At 54.4% G+C, this 16313-nt stretch overlaps 1 protein-coding gene across 2 annotated transcripts in view; it reads right to left on the reverse strand.

The window, feature by feature from the left end:
- DOCK1 (dedicator of cytokinesis 1) overlaps window positions 1-16313 on the reverse strand; it is a 494355-nt gene that overhangs the window by 311643 nt on the left and 166399 nt on the right. For both annotated transcript variants that reach the window (XM_051833503.2, XM_008274844.4), the window contains exon 24: window positions 4877-4947. In XM_051833503.2, the coding sequence (XP_051689463.2) occupies window positions 4877-4947 (71 nt within the window). The remainder of the gene's footprint in view (window positions 1-4876; window positions 4948-16313) is intronic.

Below are 16313 nucleotides of genomic sequence, written 5' to 3' on the forward strand. Positions count from 1 at the left end.
CACAGATGGCTCTAATCCAAAAGAGAGATCACAGCAAGTGCTGGGGAGGACGCAAGCAAACAGGAACAATGCAGCTGGGAACAGAAGCTGGGGTGGCCTCCTGGAGAAACAACTGGGCACTTCCCTTCCTCGAAACGTTCACCACGGATACCGTGTCCCCCAGCAGTTCACTCCCAGTTATACCAAAGAAGCATGAAAACACACATCCACACGAAACCTGGACACGAACCCACGCGGCATCACTCAGTATTCAAATGGCAGAAATAATCCAAATAGCCACCAAATGGTGAACGGCTAATAAATCAAATGGAGTTTATCCATAGAGGTTATTCACAAAAGGAAGGGAGCGTGGACACGACTACCTCTGTGACACGCAAACGCAAGGTAAAGCTACAGAGAAGGAAATCAGATCAGCAGTGAGGCAGGAACGGAAAGGGCTAGGAGGGGACACACGGGTCTTAGCGGGGAATTAACAAGGTCGTAACACTGGACTCCGTGTGACGGCTGCACATCTCTGCCAACACACTAGAAAGCACTGCACTGAACACTCTAAAGCCAGCGACTTTACACCATGTAAATAATAAACCAATACAGCTGTCGTAGAAAGTTTACTCTTACAGATGGAAAACAGACTGGTGAGAGAATATTCGATGAGAGGCTCTGGTTAGTCATTAAAGAAATGCAAATTAAGATGTTGAAAAGCTGTTCAATCAATCACATCAACAAAATTCTACAAAGGGTAATTCTGGGGCCAGCGCTGTCCCCTGGGAGGCCAACATCCCCTCGTGGAGGGCAGCTGGAGTCCAGGCTGCTCTACCTCCCACCCGCTCCCTGCTAAGGCAGCTGGGAAACAGAAAATGAGGATGGCTTGGTTCCTGACCTCCTGCAGTCGTGTGGGATGCCTGGATGGAGCTCCTGCCCCTGGCTTCAGGCTGGTCAAACCCCAACTACTGTGTCCAACTGGGAAGTCAACCAGCATATAGAAGATTTCTCTCCCTCCCTCTCTCTCTCTCTCTCTTTCTGTGTATGTGTCTGTTAACCCAACTTTTAAATAAGTCTTTTAAAAAATGACACTTCTAAGGACCGCACTGTGGTGTAGCAGGTAAAGCCGCTGTCTGTGGTGCCAGCATCCCATATGGGTGCTTGTTGGAGTCCCGGCTGCTCCATTTCTAATCCAGCTCTCTGCCGTGGCCTGGGAAAGCTGTGGAAGACGGGCAAGTCCTTGAGCCCCTGCACCTGCATGGGAGACCTGGAGGAAGCTCCTGGTTCCTGGCTTCGGATCGGCACAGCTCCAGCCGCTGCAGTCATCTGAGGAGTGAACCAGCGGATGGAAGATCTATCTATCTATCTATCTATCTCTCTCTCTCTCTCTCTCTCTCTCTGCTTCTGCCTCTCTGTAACTCTGCCTTTCAAATAAATAAATAAAATCTTTTTAAAAAATTGACAATTCTCACTATTGGGAAAACAGTCATCAGGAGGCTCTGGTGCAATGCTGGTGGAACCGTCCGGAGGGCAACTGATGGTGTCTATCAGAAATTTTTAAGAAAATGCAAGACCAAGTAATCCCACTTCTCCGTGTATCCAAAAAGTATAAAATAAGGACACATGGGACAATACATTTACAGAGGATTTTATCCTAGCATCCTAGATAATACAAAACTGCACACAACGTCACATGCATCGGGCAGTATGAGGTTAGAGGGCTCCTCTTCGTCACCAGAAGCCAAGGTTCGCCTGGAATTACTGCCACTCACCAGCAGAGTGGTTACGGACAAGTGCGACCAGCCTAATGACAGACGCTATGTCAGCCCACGGGTGTAAAGATCCATGGAGTAAACACGGGAAGTGCTTCCTCCAAAGCCCGTTTCCTATGGAGAAAGCACACAGTGGATGGCAGGTCTGCGGCTGCAGTGTGAACCAACGATGTGCCGGCATGGAATGGAACACTGCAAAGTTCCTGAAAACGAGGACGCGGAAGCCGACTTCGTGACCTGGCAAACAAGATGCCTTAGGCACAGAACTGGTCACAAAGAGAGAACGCTGATGATTACAGGTGTGTGTGTGTGGGTGTGTGGGTGTGTGGGTGTGTGTGTGTGTGTGTACATATGTGTGGAAGGGACCCAGAACTTTGACTACTTTTGGGAAGAGGACTGAAGTCTGAGTTACCCTCTTCTACGATCTTCTGTTTTCATAAAACATGAATTTTGTAAAAAAGGGGAAAAGCTCACATATGATCCTCATCATGAATTTATAAATCAGTACAGAAAACATTGGAGAGAGCCACCCACGGACACAGGGCAGGCAACAGAAGCCTGGAGCGGCCCTGCAGAAGGAGGTATCTGTGGGGCTCCCAGCACGAGCCTCAGGCACCAATTATGGGCACACAAGAGGCTGCTGGGATGAGCCAGGGACCTGTGAGTACAAGGCAGGATGGGTGCAGAGCGTGCCCACGGCCCTGCGAGCCACAGCCCCCATCTCGTTTTCCCGGCCCAGAGAGTGCCCACGGCCCTGCCAATCACAGTCCCCACCTCCTTTCCCGGCCCCAAGCGTGGCCACGACCTTGGTTGGCCACAGTCCCCCCACCTCCTCTTCCTGGTCCTGAGCGTGCCCACGGCCCTGGCCAGCCGCAGTCCCCCACCTCCTCTTCGCTTCCGTAGCCCTGAGAATTGCAACACAGGCGTACAGTGAAGAGAGCTGGGGATTCCTCACCGCCCAACCCTACAGTTACCAATTCAGAAGCTCTGCGGAGAGGCAGACCTTTCACCCAGCAGCTACGACGCCACCTGGAGGCCCACATCCCACATTGGAGAGCCCTGGTTCCAGCCCTTGTCCTGGCACAACCCCAGCTTCCTGCTAATGCATACCCTAGGAGGCAGCAGCAATGGCTCAGGAAGTTGGGGTCCTACCACCCACAAGGGACACTGGACTAAGTCACTGGTTCTTGGCTGGGACCCTACTTTAGCCTCTAATACTGTGGGCATTCAGGGAATGGAACACGGGATGGGAGTTTGCTCGCTCGTTCGCTCGCTGTCTGCCTCTCAAATCAATAAAACAAAAATTAAAGAAGGGGGTGTGGGGAAGGGCTGGGTACTTTTTTTTTTTTTTAAAGATTGTATTTATTTCCTTGAAAAGCAGAGTTACAGTGAGACAGAGCTAGGGAGATCGATATTCCATCTGCTGGTTCACTCCCTAAATGGATGAATTGGACAAGGCTGGGCCAGCCAAAGGCAGGAGCCAGGAGTTTCTTCTGAGTCTCCCATGCGGGTGCAGGGGCCTAAGCATTTGGGCCATCTTCTACTATTTTCCCCGGCACATTAGCAGGGAGCTGGATCGGAATCAGAGCAAACAGGACTTGAACCAGTGCCCCCATGGATGCTGGTGCTGCAGGCAGCTGCTTAACCTACTGCACCACAGCGCCAACTCCAGGACTGGGCATTTTCTAACAAGTTCCCAAGGGCTGAAGCTACAGACATTTTTCAGAGCACTTGGTAACAAACAAACGTCAACGAGACGGCCCCACAAAGACCAAGTGGACAAACTCACTGCCCATGGCCCATTGCTTCCTCCTTTCCTTGTTGAAGGCCTGCGAAGTGCTAACAGCATTGCTGGGGCCCCAGGAGCAGACGATAAACGCTGGCCTGCGGGACACTAAGTCCTCGGGCACATCAGAGCCCAGTAACTGATGAGGGACGTGGCTCCCAGGAGAGGCAGCCCTGCAGTTCCAGGGCAAGAGTGACCTGGGCCGGCCGTGAAGCACGGGGTGAGGCGGTCACTCTATACTCAGCTTGACTCATGGGCAGCAAGTGACACTCATGGATCGCTAGGGGAGCTGCTCCCTGGGCTATGCAAACAGTGCCACCACCTGCAGCCAGCACCTCGTGTCGGATCAGAATCAAAACACACAGCGGATGCGGCTGAGCTGGCGCCGGACAGCTTTGCATGCCATCTTCCCACAGCAGTGCGTACAGAGTGCAGAGACGGCCACAGACGGAAGCTAACTGCCTGGGATGCTGGAAGGAGCAGTCCCCAGCCCAGCTCCTCTCAGTGCCTAGCAACCAGCCTCCTCATGGCTGGCCTGGTTTGGTTTTGTAATTATTTCCTTATACAACTACGTCAGGTTCTTCCTTCTGAGGGTCACAGCCCCTCACTGGGGATTTCACAGAGAACTCTCTCCTGCTGCAGAAGCAGTAGGCGGCACCCAATGAACATGCAAACATCTACACTAAGATGTTGGGGAGCTGAAAACCAAAGCAAAGCCAGCAACACTGAATTCAGGGGCAGGCGTTTGGCCCGGGAGTTACAACGCCACTTCAGACACCTGTGTCCCCTGGCGGAGGGCACCGGACTCCAGCTCCAGCTCCTGACTCCAGCTTCCTGCCAATGCAGACTCGGAGGCAGCTGTGCTGGCGTAAGGGACTGCATGCCCAACACCCACGTGGGAAGCCCAGACTGGGTTCCCGGCTATCAACTTCCGTCCCTTCGCTGCAGGCATCTGGGAGCAAACCAGCAGATAGGAGCCCTTGTTCTGTGTTTCTCTGAATCTGTTTCTCTCTCTCTCCCTCCCTCTGTCTGCTTCTCAAATAAATAATTTTTAAAAATGACTGCTTGATTAGAAAAAAGATTAAATTCAAACTCTAAAGAATGCAAAACAGCCAATTGGTATCACACACCTATGAGGCCATAAACAATGTTCGAAGGAAAATACTGTGATGGTTGACAGGTGCATTGTTGATGTACACAGCCACAGATGCCACCAACATCACACACCGCAGAGCAAGGCAGGGCATGGCCGTGTGCAGACATGGGACAGAGCCCCAGGACCCCATCAGCTAAGCACACGGAGAGGAAGACGTGTCTCCCTTGCGTATACAATTACCTGAGCTCTTTGGGATCAAACACCAATTTCACATCATTGACGATCGTCGGCAAGTATTTCAATGCTGCCCCCTGCAAACCAAGAACAGAGAAGAAGGCTGAGCCGGTTGTTAACGCAGACTTGTAACTCCTCTGCAGAACCACAGGAAGTCCGAGACGAGGGTGGGCACTTCAGATGGAGGGCTGAGCAAGAACACAATCCCTGATGCACAGAGAGCGGTCGCGTCTCTCATGGTGGACACGCGAGAGCACAGATGGGGCAGCCTCTTGGCACAGCGGTGGAAGAACCACCCGGGACGCCGGCATCCACGCTCCCAGTGCTCTGCCTATCCCAGCTTCCTGACAACGCAGGGCCCGGGAGGCAGCGGTGACGGCTCAAGCAGCCGAGCGTCTGCCCCGGACCGAGTGCCTGGCTCCCGCTTCAGCCTGGCCCAACCCGGGCTTTGCAGGCCATCTGGAGAGTGAGCCGCCAGGCAGCAGGACTCCATCCGTCTCTCTCTCCACCACAGATACTTGTTAGTACTATTGGAAAGTGACATTTATCTCCTGCCGCCCAGGTGCCCACACTGCCTGCTCAGTGTGTCCACGACTTTCACGTCTACATGGAAAGCTCTGTGAAAGCAAAAGGCAGGCCTGGCCCCTCCATTAAACCCACCGTAGCTCTTCCAACCCAACGGCTGAAATGAAGGTCGCTTCCATTCCAAATATGGCTTCCTGTGTATCTGCTGCGTTTCCCCTAACAAGGAATCACTGTGGCCTTGAGGACGTTGTCATCCGGCTGCAGATTCTGCACCTTTGAGAAAACCTGCACCCTGAGAAAAAGTCACAGTGGTACGATGGCTCCCACGGGTGCCACACACCGCACTAGAACTGCATGCTTTTGGCTGATGTTTTAAAGATTTATTTATTTATTTGAAAGGCAGAGATACAGAGAGGCAGAGGCAGAGAGAGAGAGAGAGAGAGAGATCCTCCATCCGCTGGTTCACTTCTCAAATGGCCACAATGGCCGGAGCTGCACCTAACCAAAGCCAGGAGCTGCAGCTTCTTCCAGGTCTCCCACAAGGGTGCAGGGTCCCAAGGACTTGGGCCATCATCTACTGTTTTCCCTGGTCATAGCTGGGAGCCGGATCAGAAGCGGAGCAGCCGGGACTCAAACCAGCACCCATATGGGATGCTGGCACTGCAGGTGGCAGCTTTACCCACTACGCCACAGCGCCGGCCCTGCATTTTATTGTTAATCCAAAGGCACCTCCTACAGGGAGTCAGTCGTTTTGGGAGGAATGGAAACTGCCTTTGCCCTAGTCACACAGCTAGTACTGAACCAACCTAGAATTACAGTGTGGATCAGAGGAGGCTGGGACTGGGTCCCTGTGGCTGTACCCTGTTGGGGAAAGATGCTGCATTTTAAACGCTTGCTTGTATTTGCGACTCGAAGGAATTCCGTGTACCAGAGTGGGCTCCACCTCCTCAATGAAATCGGAAACCAACGCATGTTGGGGGGTGCGTGAGGGCTCAGACCAGAACTCAAAAGGAAGCCAGATGACACCAGCACCTCTGGAACAGGCAGACCCAGGCCCCAAAGCAGTGTGGTCAACGGACTAACAGCCCGGACACACTGTCCTGCCCAACATCACCAAATACACCCCAGTCCACACGTGCCCACAACACAGTAGCTCTGGGTGCATCAGACTTTCAATGAAGAACTTAAAACTACAAAACTTTGAGAAGAAAATGCTTGTGTTTTGGGGCTAAGCAAACAGGACCACCTATGAAAGGATAAGGTAACATGAAGATCTTCGGCCCTTTCAAGGCAATGCTTAGAAAACAAACACAAGCCACACCCAGGGAGAAAGTGATTGCAAACCACACACCTGGAAAATTTGTGCATGGAGACTACACCGGGAACTCTGAAAATTCAGGAACAAGAAACCCTAACCCTAACCCTAACCCTAACCCTCCCCTCCAACCCTGCCGCCAAGTAAGACACAGGCCACAGACCGGAGCAGACGCTGCTCCCAAGGAGATGTACCGTTGGCAAGTAAGCCCTTGCAAAGAGGGCAGTGCCATCACTCACCAGGGAAAAGCAAACGAAACCCTCAAGGCGATGCGATTCCACTGACACCTCTCAGAACTGCTAAGAAACAAGACGGAAGAAGAGCCTGCCCCTGCGCTGGGCTGGCCTGGGCTGCAGTATGAGAAACTCCGGAAGAGAGCTTGGAGGTTTCTAACAGCGACGCGCACTCCAAGTACTGACCCCAGCAACCGCAGCCCTGGGCGTCAACTCGCGTGAAAGGAGAACTCGAACGCATGCCAGCCCTGCACGCATGCCAGCCCCGCACTCACCTGCTCCCAGCAGCCTTATCCGAAGGGCCCACGACCAGAAATGACTCAGAGTCCCTCAGGGGTGTCCCTAGAGGGAACACAACCAGTCGCCTAAAGGGAGCAAACCCTGCTACACACAACCCGACGACCTCCACGCTCCCCGAGAAATGAAACAAATGAAATCAAATGCCACCTCCTGCGTGATCCCCTGGTCCTAACACTCGGGAAAAGGCCAGCGACTGGGGTAGGGAACACAGCAGTGGCTGCCCTGAGGTGGACATGGGGGGCGGAGGAGCTGGGAGTTGACCATACACTCCCAGAGCTAAAATGTGGACAAGAAGAAAAAGTGCATTTTACCGTAGGCAAACTTTACCTTCATTTAAAACCAACTGAAATCCTATCACCTGATCTACTCCCATACCTGGAAATTGTCTGAAAGATTGGAGAGAACGGTGTCCCAGCCGCCAAGCAGAGCGTTTCAAACCACGTCAGCTGAATCCCAGTCACCTAATGCCAGAAACTGGAATACTCTCCACGTGCCTCCACGTGTGCAGGTCTCTGTGTGTGCTGCCATGGACACTTTAGTCCTGTGACATCCACAGGGGAAAGGCCTTTTATTAACCCCGTTTACAGATGAGAAGTGGAGGCACACACACAAAAAAGGTGCAGCCATTTGCCCAGATTGGTACTGTCAGGACCTGGAGCCACTCTGTCCGCCTGCAAAGTCAGTCACGTACAACCCCAAAGCTCAACCCGCCACAGTCAGGATGACACGGACAAGGAGGCACCACCCGCCTGGGGAGGCACCCACCTGCCAGGGCTGCTGCTCTTCCAGGCCCAAACCCCTTGCTTCAGGGTCCACCAGATCAAGGGGTTCCAATCCCCTCCCTTGAGAAGCGCTGGCAAAGAGCTTTCAAGAGAAATAATTTCATTCTGATTTCAAATGTTCTGCTTCAACTACTTCAGAGTTGCTTTGAAAAACTGAAAAATATTTATCATGGCGTTCAGTAATGGGCATTTGCCCAGGCTGACCGCTCAGTCTCCTCAAATGTCTCATTGAGTCTGTGAGTGTCCAGAGGATAAGAGAGGCAGTGGCTTCCCGCGTTGTCTCCTGTGCCTGACAGCTTCACCCGCCTGCCGGGCCTTGCAAACACCACTTGCTGGGGACCGGGCAGATGGCAACAAACAGCTCAGGCCTGGCTGGCCGCCTTCCACTGGGCCCCTCCAGCCACCGGGCACTGCACAGGCCAGGACAGTGGGAGGGCGGGGCAGGTCTCCCAAGCCTTCCCCTGTGGGGCCTGCCCACACTCCTGGCACCCAGAGCCCGGTTAGCCAGAATTCTGCTTGACAGGCGTCACGTCTCACAGTGGGTGAGGTTTCGAGAGCAGTCATGGCCCACCCATCAGAGGGCAGACAGGGTGCAGGGAGGCGCCCACCTTGCCCCTCGGGTCCAGCCCTGTTCTCCAGGTGAGCTGGGTGTCTCTCCTTCCACCCCACTTTCCCTGTGGCCTGGCCCACCATTTCACCTCTGTCCAGAGACAGGAGCAGGAAACCAGCTCAGCCATCCACCAGCCAAGCCAAAACAGCTTCTCCCCCTCTCTCTTTCCTCCCGTCACAGGGACCTCACGCCAGCCTCCCACCTCCAAAGGGTTCCACAGCCCCCTGGCCCACCCTCCTCTTTATCCTTGAGGATTCCCCAAACTGTGGGCCTGCCTTCCTGCCACTTCCTGCAGCCTGACCAAGGCCACAACTGGGAGTCCATTCCTGCCATGGCCACAGGGGCCTCAGTCTGTTCTGTGCCACCTCCGCGGGACAAGGCTGCCCCTTCACTGCCATGGTACCCATGACCTAGCCCCCAGATGACCACCTTCGCCTTCTTCCCAGCATCCCATGTGTGGCCCTATCCCTGGGATTCCTCCACTTACCCCTCGGGGACCTCACCCCTGCCAAGCTCTGACTCCTTCTAGTCACCACGTGGAGCCCACACGTTCTCCCAGGCGACACCCCCACACCCTCAGTGGCCAGCCACTGGATGCTGGCAGGCTGCCCCAGGCCCTGAAAATGCGACTGTGTGGGCTGGGCACCATCTCCACACCCTCCGTCCCCCATGCTTACAGCTCAGAGCTGCACCATGGAGACCCCCAATCCCCAGGCTGCACGGCAGAGGCCGGTACATCATGCCAGGGGGGTCCTTCCTCCCCTTGGACCAGTTCTAAGCAACAGAAAGCTCCGTCTATTTTAAATCAAGCTCCTGGTCCTCCCATCTTCTCTCTTCCTGCAAACACCTGGTGCCGGCCGCTGTTAGCTCCCGCTGCTCGGCTGCCAAGGCCCTCGCTGGGTCTCCTACCAGGGCTCCCTGCATCCACACGGATAATCTCAGATCCTTGCCTCACTGGACATCAGAGGAGCCTTCCTAAGATGCAAGCCTCATGTAGAGACCTGGGTGATAACCTCGGCTCTGGGACTGCAAGGGAACCTGCTCTGTATCCTCAGAGGCCACTAGGTTCTGGCTCCACCTCCCTGGGCCACACCCACCACAGGACTCTCTCAGGCCACACGGAGTAACTTCCAGGTCGGCCAGCTCGGAGGCTGTCCACGTGCCATTCCCCCAACCCAGCACCTGCCCCAAACACAGCAGCTAACCCGGTCCTAAGTCTCCAAGTCATCTTCCCCAGGACGCACAGGGGCTGGGCTCCCAGACACATTTCCGCTGTGTATGAGGTGACACAGTGAGCCCATTCAGACGGCCCCATCTCTGCCCTTGCAGACACACAGTGGGCCTCTGCTGCCCACTGACCAGGAGCCCTGAGCCACAGGATTTGCCAGCCTTAGCCAATGGGGAAAACTGATGCCTCTCTCCAGTGTGGCGGGCAGGCCAGGATGCACGGAGCTCAGACTTCCAGCCAGCTGCCCTCCACAGCCCTGTGCCACTCACTGTGTGTTGCTAAGGATCACAGCCAGCTTTGCCTGCCTCCTCCCCTGGCGCTGGGTCGGGGATTCCCAGCATCTGGGATTCTGCTCATGCTGACAGCAAAAGGCTGCTGCTTTCTCTGCAGAGTGGACGATTTCAGGAAATGTGAGTCTCTTTCAAGTGGAAGGAGCCAGGCCTTCAAGGGCTAGGGGCCTGCCAAGCAGGAGAGCCCAGCAGAGAAAGCGGAGGCAGCGGAGCTGTGCAGACATAGTGCTGGGCAGAATCTCATCTGCAGAAAGACGCTTCCAGAAATAAAAACCAGGGAGTGCACCGTGGAGAAATGTGGCCGGCACAATGCACAGGAGGTGGTGCCGGATGGGGGCAGGGCTCTGGGCCCACACTGGGTGCAAAGTTTGCCTCCACCACGTGCTGTGTGACACCAAGAGGGAGGTACTTCCAGCCAGTGCTCCCCAAGGACAGAACAATGGGGATTAACTGGACCATCTCAACGGCTGCTGGGAACATGAGGTGACAAACTGCACACAGGACATCGGCTCCAGACGTCAATGTGGATCTGGAGCTGATGGCCGCTGCTGCCACCAGTGGTGGTGGCAGGACAGCACAGGACACTTGCAAACATTAACCAAGAAAACCCGGCTGAGCACACCTCTCACCCTGCTTTTCCTTCACTTAGGAAGTGGCCCACGTGGTGGCAAATACCGAGTGACATCGGCCACCAATCGCAGAAGTCATGGAGAAGTAAACTGAGCCCCATCAAGGTTTCTGTTTTCCACTTTTGCTAGATTTTTTTTAACCTTTAATCAGTCAGTCCTGTATTTCAGCAAGGGCTGGCTCAGCATGCATCTGGCTCTACTGGGTTGTGGGTGGGGAACCAGGAGGCCAACACGTCTGCTTGGCTGGGGCCCTGTGGCATGCTGGGATGGCATCCCGTCAGTCAACTCACTGGCAATGTGGGGTGGGAGATGAGCCCTGGGGGAAGTCCCCAAGAGACAGAGCTGAGTGGGGATGGGCTCCTACCACCCCCGGGGCTAGGGGCCAGCGCCCACACTCTGTGCACAAACACACCTCTCCACCTGGCCCACACAAGAACAGAAACCGTGACACATTCACTGGTTTTAGCTACGTTTTTTTCACCTACTGTTCTTTAAGTCATAAGTGAACTTTGTCAAGTGAATGCTTACCTTTTTTTTTAAGTTTTTTTTTAATTTGACAGGTAGAGTTATAGGCAGTGAGAGAGAGACACAGAGAGAAAGGTCTTCCCTCCGTTGGTTCACCCCAAAATGGCTATCACGGCTGGCGCTGCGTCGATCCGAAGCCAGGAGCCAGGTGCCTCCTCCTGTTCTCCCATGCAGGTGCAGAGGCCAAGCACTTGGGCCATCCTCCACTGCCCAGAGAACTAGACTAGAAGAGCAGCAACCAGGACTAGAACCCGGTGCCCATATGGGATGCCGGCACCGCAGGTGGAGGATTAACCAAGTGAGCCACCGTGCCGGCCCCTGAACGCTTACTTTTTAAGCAGGTTGTTCTTTAGGAAGCCTAGCTAAGTATGCTCGATGGCAGTGTAAGTGCTGGCTTCTGCTTTTCTATCAACTTGGTAAAGCTTCCCTCTGTCCACTGGAGGCTGGGCAGGGCCAATTCTAAATGGACTTGGGTGTCCGGACAACCAACACATAGGCACTGACCCACTGACATGCCGAGAACACACACATGGACACGTGAACGCCTTAGGCATTAGGCAAAAACTGACATTACCATCGACACAACAGGGCCCTGACCACTGAGTGTGGAACGGAAGCCACTGACCACTGAGTGTGGAACGGAAGCCACGCACCACGGGACGACACCGCAGCAACACCGGAGGGAACCAGCCAGCGGTGAAGCTGCCTCCATGCACACCAAAGGAAGAGCCGGCCCCTGAGCGGCCTTCTTACAGACGGGCTCAACTCTGAACTGCCAGGCGACCGAGAACTCGGGGTGTTTAGCAATCACCATCTTAAGGGAGGAAAAGTGAGGTCAAACCTGACTCACATGAACAAGAGACACGGAATGAAACCAAGTTTTAGCGGGGAAGAAAGGAAATGCATAAAAGAACTAAGAAAGAGCAGAAAACGTTCAAATACTTTAGGTTTTAAAAAACTAAATAAATTTACTTGTATTCTCTAAGCCAACTTCACTGTCATACATCTTGTGAAAATGCCAACTTAATCTAAACTGTAGAACAAAACCAAAAACTGCACTTTCTGTCTAATATCGGTTTAATGCCATAAGTGTCTCTCTGGCTAAAAATATTACTACTGATGATGATTAATCGACACTATTTTAGGGTAAAGTTCAGGCTACATTATTCAGCATAATTATTTTAATTAAACCCATTAGCATATCTTTATATAAGATTAGGAGAGCTATCAGTGATACAAAATAAGTTTTTCTTGAATAATGTATGAAGCAATTATTAATTTACATATTTCTCCAGAAAACGCATCTTAAAGCGGTTGCATTTGGAGGGTCTGAGCTCACACACATGTGGTCCCCAGATTTTCCTCTCAGACTTCAGGGTTCTGTGTCTGGAGATGTGAGGCAGAGCCCACCAGCCCCAGAAGGAGCAGGCGGTCCCGAGAGAGGCAGGTAGAGCAAGACCAGCGCCGCCCACAGGGCCCCGGGTCCACCAGGCAGAGGCCTGCACGGGGACTGGACAGAGAGGGACAGATGCTGGACAGGGCGGCCTCCTGTATGTCAGAACAGAAACACAGGACCCAGGGGCGACAGCAGTGCCCGTGCCACAGACGTCCAGAGAGGAAGAACCATGGCGACATGGCTGCTGCTGTGCCGTGGCTGCCCACGTCTGCAGCTGAATCTGAAAGCCGCTCTGCCCCGGTCCTCCAGCGCCCTGCAGCAGAGTCTGGCCATTAAACAGCCCTGCCCGCCCCAGCTCTTGCACCAGCATCCCGGGCCATTCAGTCCCCAGTGTCAACCCAGCTGCCGGAGCACACTGCTCCTAGGAGTACCTGCCTGTCAATCGGGCACAAAGCCCAACCCAGAAACGTAAGGGAGAAAGCACAGACTCCCTAAGATTCTCCCACGAGTTGTTCAAGCTCCCACATTGAAAGTCAAACAGTCGGGGCCGGCGCCGTGGCTCACTTGGTTAATCCTCCACCTGCAGCACAGGCATCCCATGTGGGCGCCGAGTTCTAGTCCGGGTTGTTCCTCTTCCAGTCCAGCTCTCTGCTGTGGCCCGGGAGGGTAGTGGAGGATGGCCCAGGTGCTTGGGCGCCTGCACCCCATGGGAGACCAGGAGGAAGCACCTGGCTCCAGGCTTTGCATTGGCACAGCGCTGGCCATTTGGGGGGTGAACCAATGGAAGGAAGACCTTTCTCTCTGTCTCTCTCTCACTGTCTAGCTCTGTCAAATTAAAAAAAAAAAAAGTCAAACAGGCCTACAGTGAGGAACAGCAACAATGGGAAAAGGGTTAGGGCTGGGTTAAACCACCCCTTGCCACATCATCATCCCACATGCGAGTGCTCAGCTTCCAATCCAGCTCCTGCTAATACACCTGGGAAGGCACGGGAAGGCGGCTCAAGTGCTTGTTTCCCATCCACCCCCATGGAGGAGCCAGATGGAGTTCCAGGCTCCTCCCTCAGCCTGGCCCAGCCCTGGCGGTCGCATCCATGGAAAGACCTCTTTCAGGGCCAGCACTGTGGCGCAGCGGGTTATCACCCGGCCTGAAGGGCCAGCATCCCATATGGGCGCCGGTTCTAGTCGCGGCTGCTCCTCTTCTGATCCAGCTCTCTGCTCTGGCCTGGGAAAGCAGTAGAAGATGGCCCAAGTCCTTGGACCCCTGCACCAGCGTGGGAGACCCAGAAGAAGCTCCTGGCTCCTGGCTTCAGATCGGCGCAGCTCTGGCCATTGCGGCCATCTGGGGAGTGAACCAGCAGATGGAAGACCTCTCTGTCTCTCCCTCTCTCTGCAACTCTGCCTGTCAAATACATAAAAAATAAATCTTTAAAAAAAAAAAAAGAAAAGACCTCTTTCTCTCTCTGCCTCTCCCTCTCTGACTCTGCCACTTTCTCTTTCAAATAAATAAGCAAATCTTTAAAAGAAAATGGGTAAAGTGCTTCAGAATATTCCCAAGGCTGTCACTGTACAGGACTGCAGTAAACATCATCGATCAGGTCCACCACATGTAACACGCATCCTGGACCCTGTCCATCACATGTGCACACACGCATCCTGATCCTGTCCACCACATGTGCACACACGCATCCTGGACCCTGTCCACCACATGTGCACACACGCATCCTGGACCCTGTCCACCACATGTGCACACGCATCCTGGACCCTGTCCATCACATGTGCACACGCATCCTGGACCCTGTCCATCACATGTGCACACGCATCCTGGACCCTGTCCACCACATGTACACACACACATCCTGGACCCTGTCCACCACATGTGCACACACGCATCCTGGACCTTGTCCATCACATGTGCACATACATCCTTGACCCGATCCATCACATATGCACACGCATCCTGGACCCTGTCCACCGCATGTACACACACACATCCTGGACTCTGTCCACCACATGCGCACACACACACATGTACACACACATGAGCTTTCTGACCCCCATGGCTTTGTCACAGATGGGTCCCCAGAGCACAGAAATCCAGCCCTTGGGTCAACCTTGCCACACATGGGCAGGCAGATCCAAGGGGCTGGCTGACTCTGGCCATGCACAGCTGTTCTGGACACGCTGACCATTTTCTCTGTGTCCAGCTCTGGCCTAAATAAACTACCAGCTCTTCTCTCTCTAACACCTTCCCACACAGTGGTCAGAATCACTGTTCACCCCCTCTTCCCAAATGCTGGGCACACAGGCAGCCACCAGGGGATTTGGCAGAGAAAGTGAAACGGGCTGGGCAGGCAGACACTGCTGTGACTAGGGGGTCAGGCTGGGGCCACAGTGACTCAGCACAGCCCAGATGCCCTGCAGGTGACGGCTCAGTGACAGAGAGTGGAGCAACACGCACGAGGCAGGACAAGTGGGCCTGTGAGCCGGCCACAGCACCAGCAGCATTGCCGCCGCTCCTTTGAAGCCAGGGCCCTCTCCTTAGCCCTCCAGGGCTGGGGGGGGGGGTCCCTTAGCCCCACAATCCTCGTGCCAGGCACAGTGTCGCTGAAGAAGGGCAGTACCGCTGTCGGGCGGGAGCTACGTGATGCGACTATTAAACGGCCCACGGTCTCTTTCATTCTATTTGAACCTTACACCAGCACAGTCATGGGGATGCGTTGCAGGCCTCTGTCACCTCAAAATGGGAGAAAATTGGTTACCCGTCTACATAGCTTCCAGGAGGCAAAGCCTGGCTCCAAATGACGGAGATTTCCAGAAAGAAAAAGCACTTGAAGTTCAGACGTCCACAGACAGGAAAATGGCCCCGTTCCAGGGCACCTGAAGGGCCTGAACCACAGTGAGACAGCGGGGAAAACAGCAGAGAGCAGCAGGCAGCACAGTCCTGTTGTAGCCACAGCCTGAGCAGTCGGGCCAGCCAGGGCTCTCCAGGAACACAGCAGGGGAAGTAGCTGCCACACAGGGTGTGAGGTGGACAGGGAAGGAAGGCCATGGAAGGGGGTGAACCTACAGCTGGCCAGTGGGTCCTGATCCTGCAGGCCCCCTTCCAGCCACCTCCTCTCCAGCCTACTCCCCAGACCCTCAGAAGCCCCATTAGAGAGGACGGTCAGGGTGTGCAGCCACCAACAGGCACTGGTCGTGGAGCAGGATAGAGGGGGCCCATCCCTCGGAGTCCTCCTGGGAGCCCGCCCATTGTCACCCTGCCCCACTGCATCCCACACCAACTCCTACAGGGAGTGGGATCCTGCCCCACCCTCAAAACATGCTCAGTCTACAGTCTGCATGTCTGTCCCCCCAAAACATGTCTTCATTGAACATCTTGTTTTGTTGATTTGAAAGGCACAGTGGTACAGAGAGGAAGGGAGAGGCAAATAGAGAGGAGGAGAGAGGAAGCCATCTGTGATCCAACTGGGGCTGGGCCAGGCCAAGGCCAGGAACCTGGAACTGTACCCTGGTCTCCCATGTGAGTTGCAGGAGCCCACGCACTTGGGCCATCCTCCACTGTCTTCCCAGGCAGACCGCAGGGAGCTGGATCGGAAGTGGAGCAGCCAGG

Source organism: Oryctolagus cuniculus, chromosome 15, assembly GCF_964237555.1.
Source record: "Oryctolagus cuniculus chromosome 15, mOryCun1.1, whole genome shotgun sequence".
NCBI classification, from domain to species: Eukaryota; Metazoa; Chordata; class Mammalia; order Lagomorpha; family Leporidae; genus Oryctolagus; species Oryctolagus cuniculus.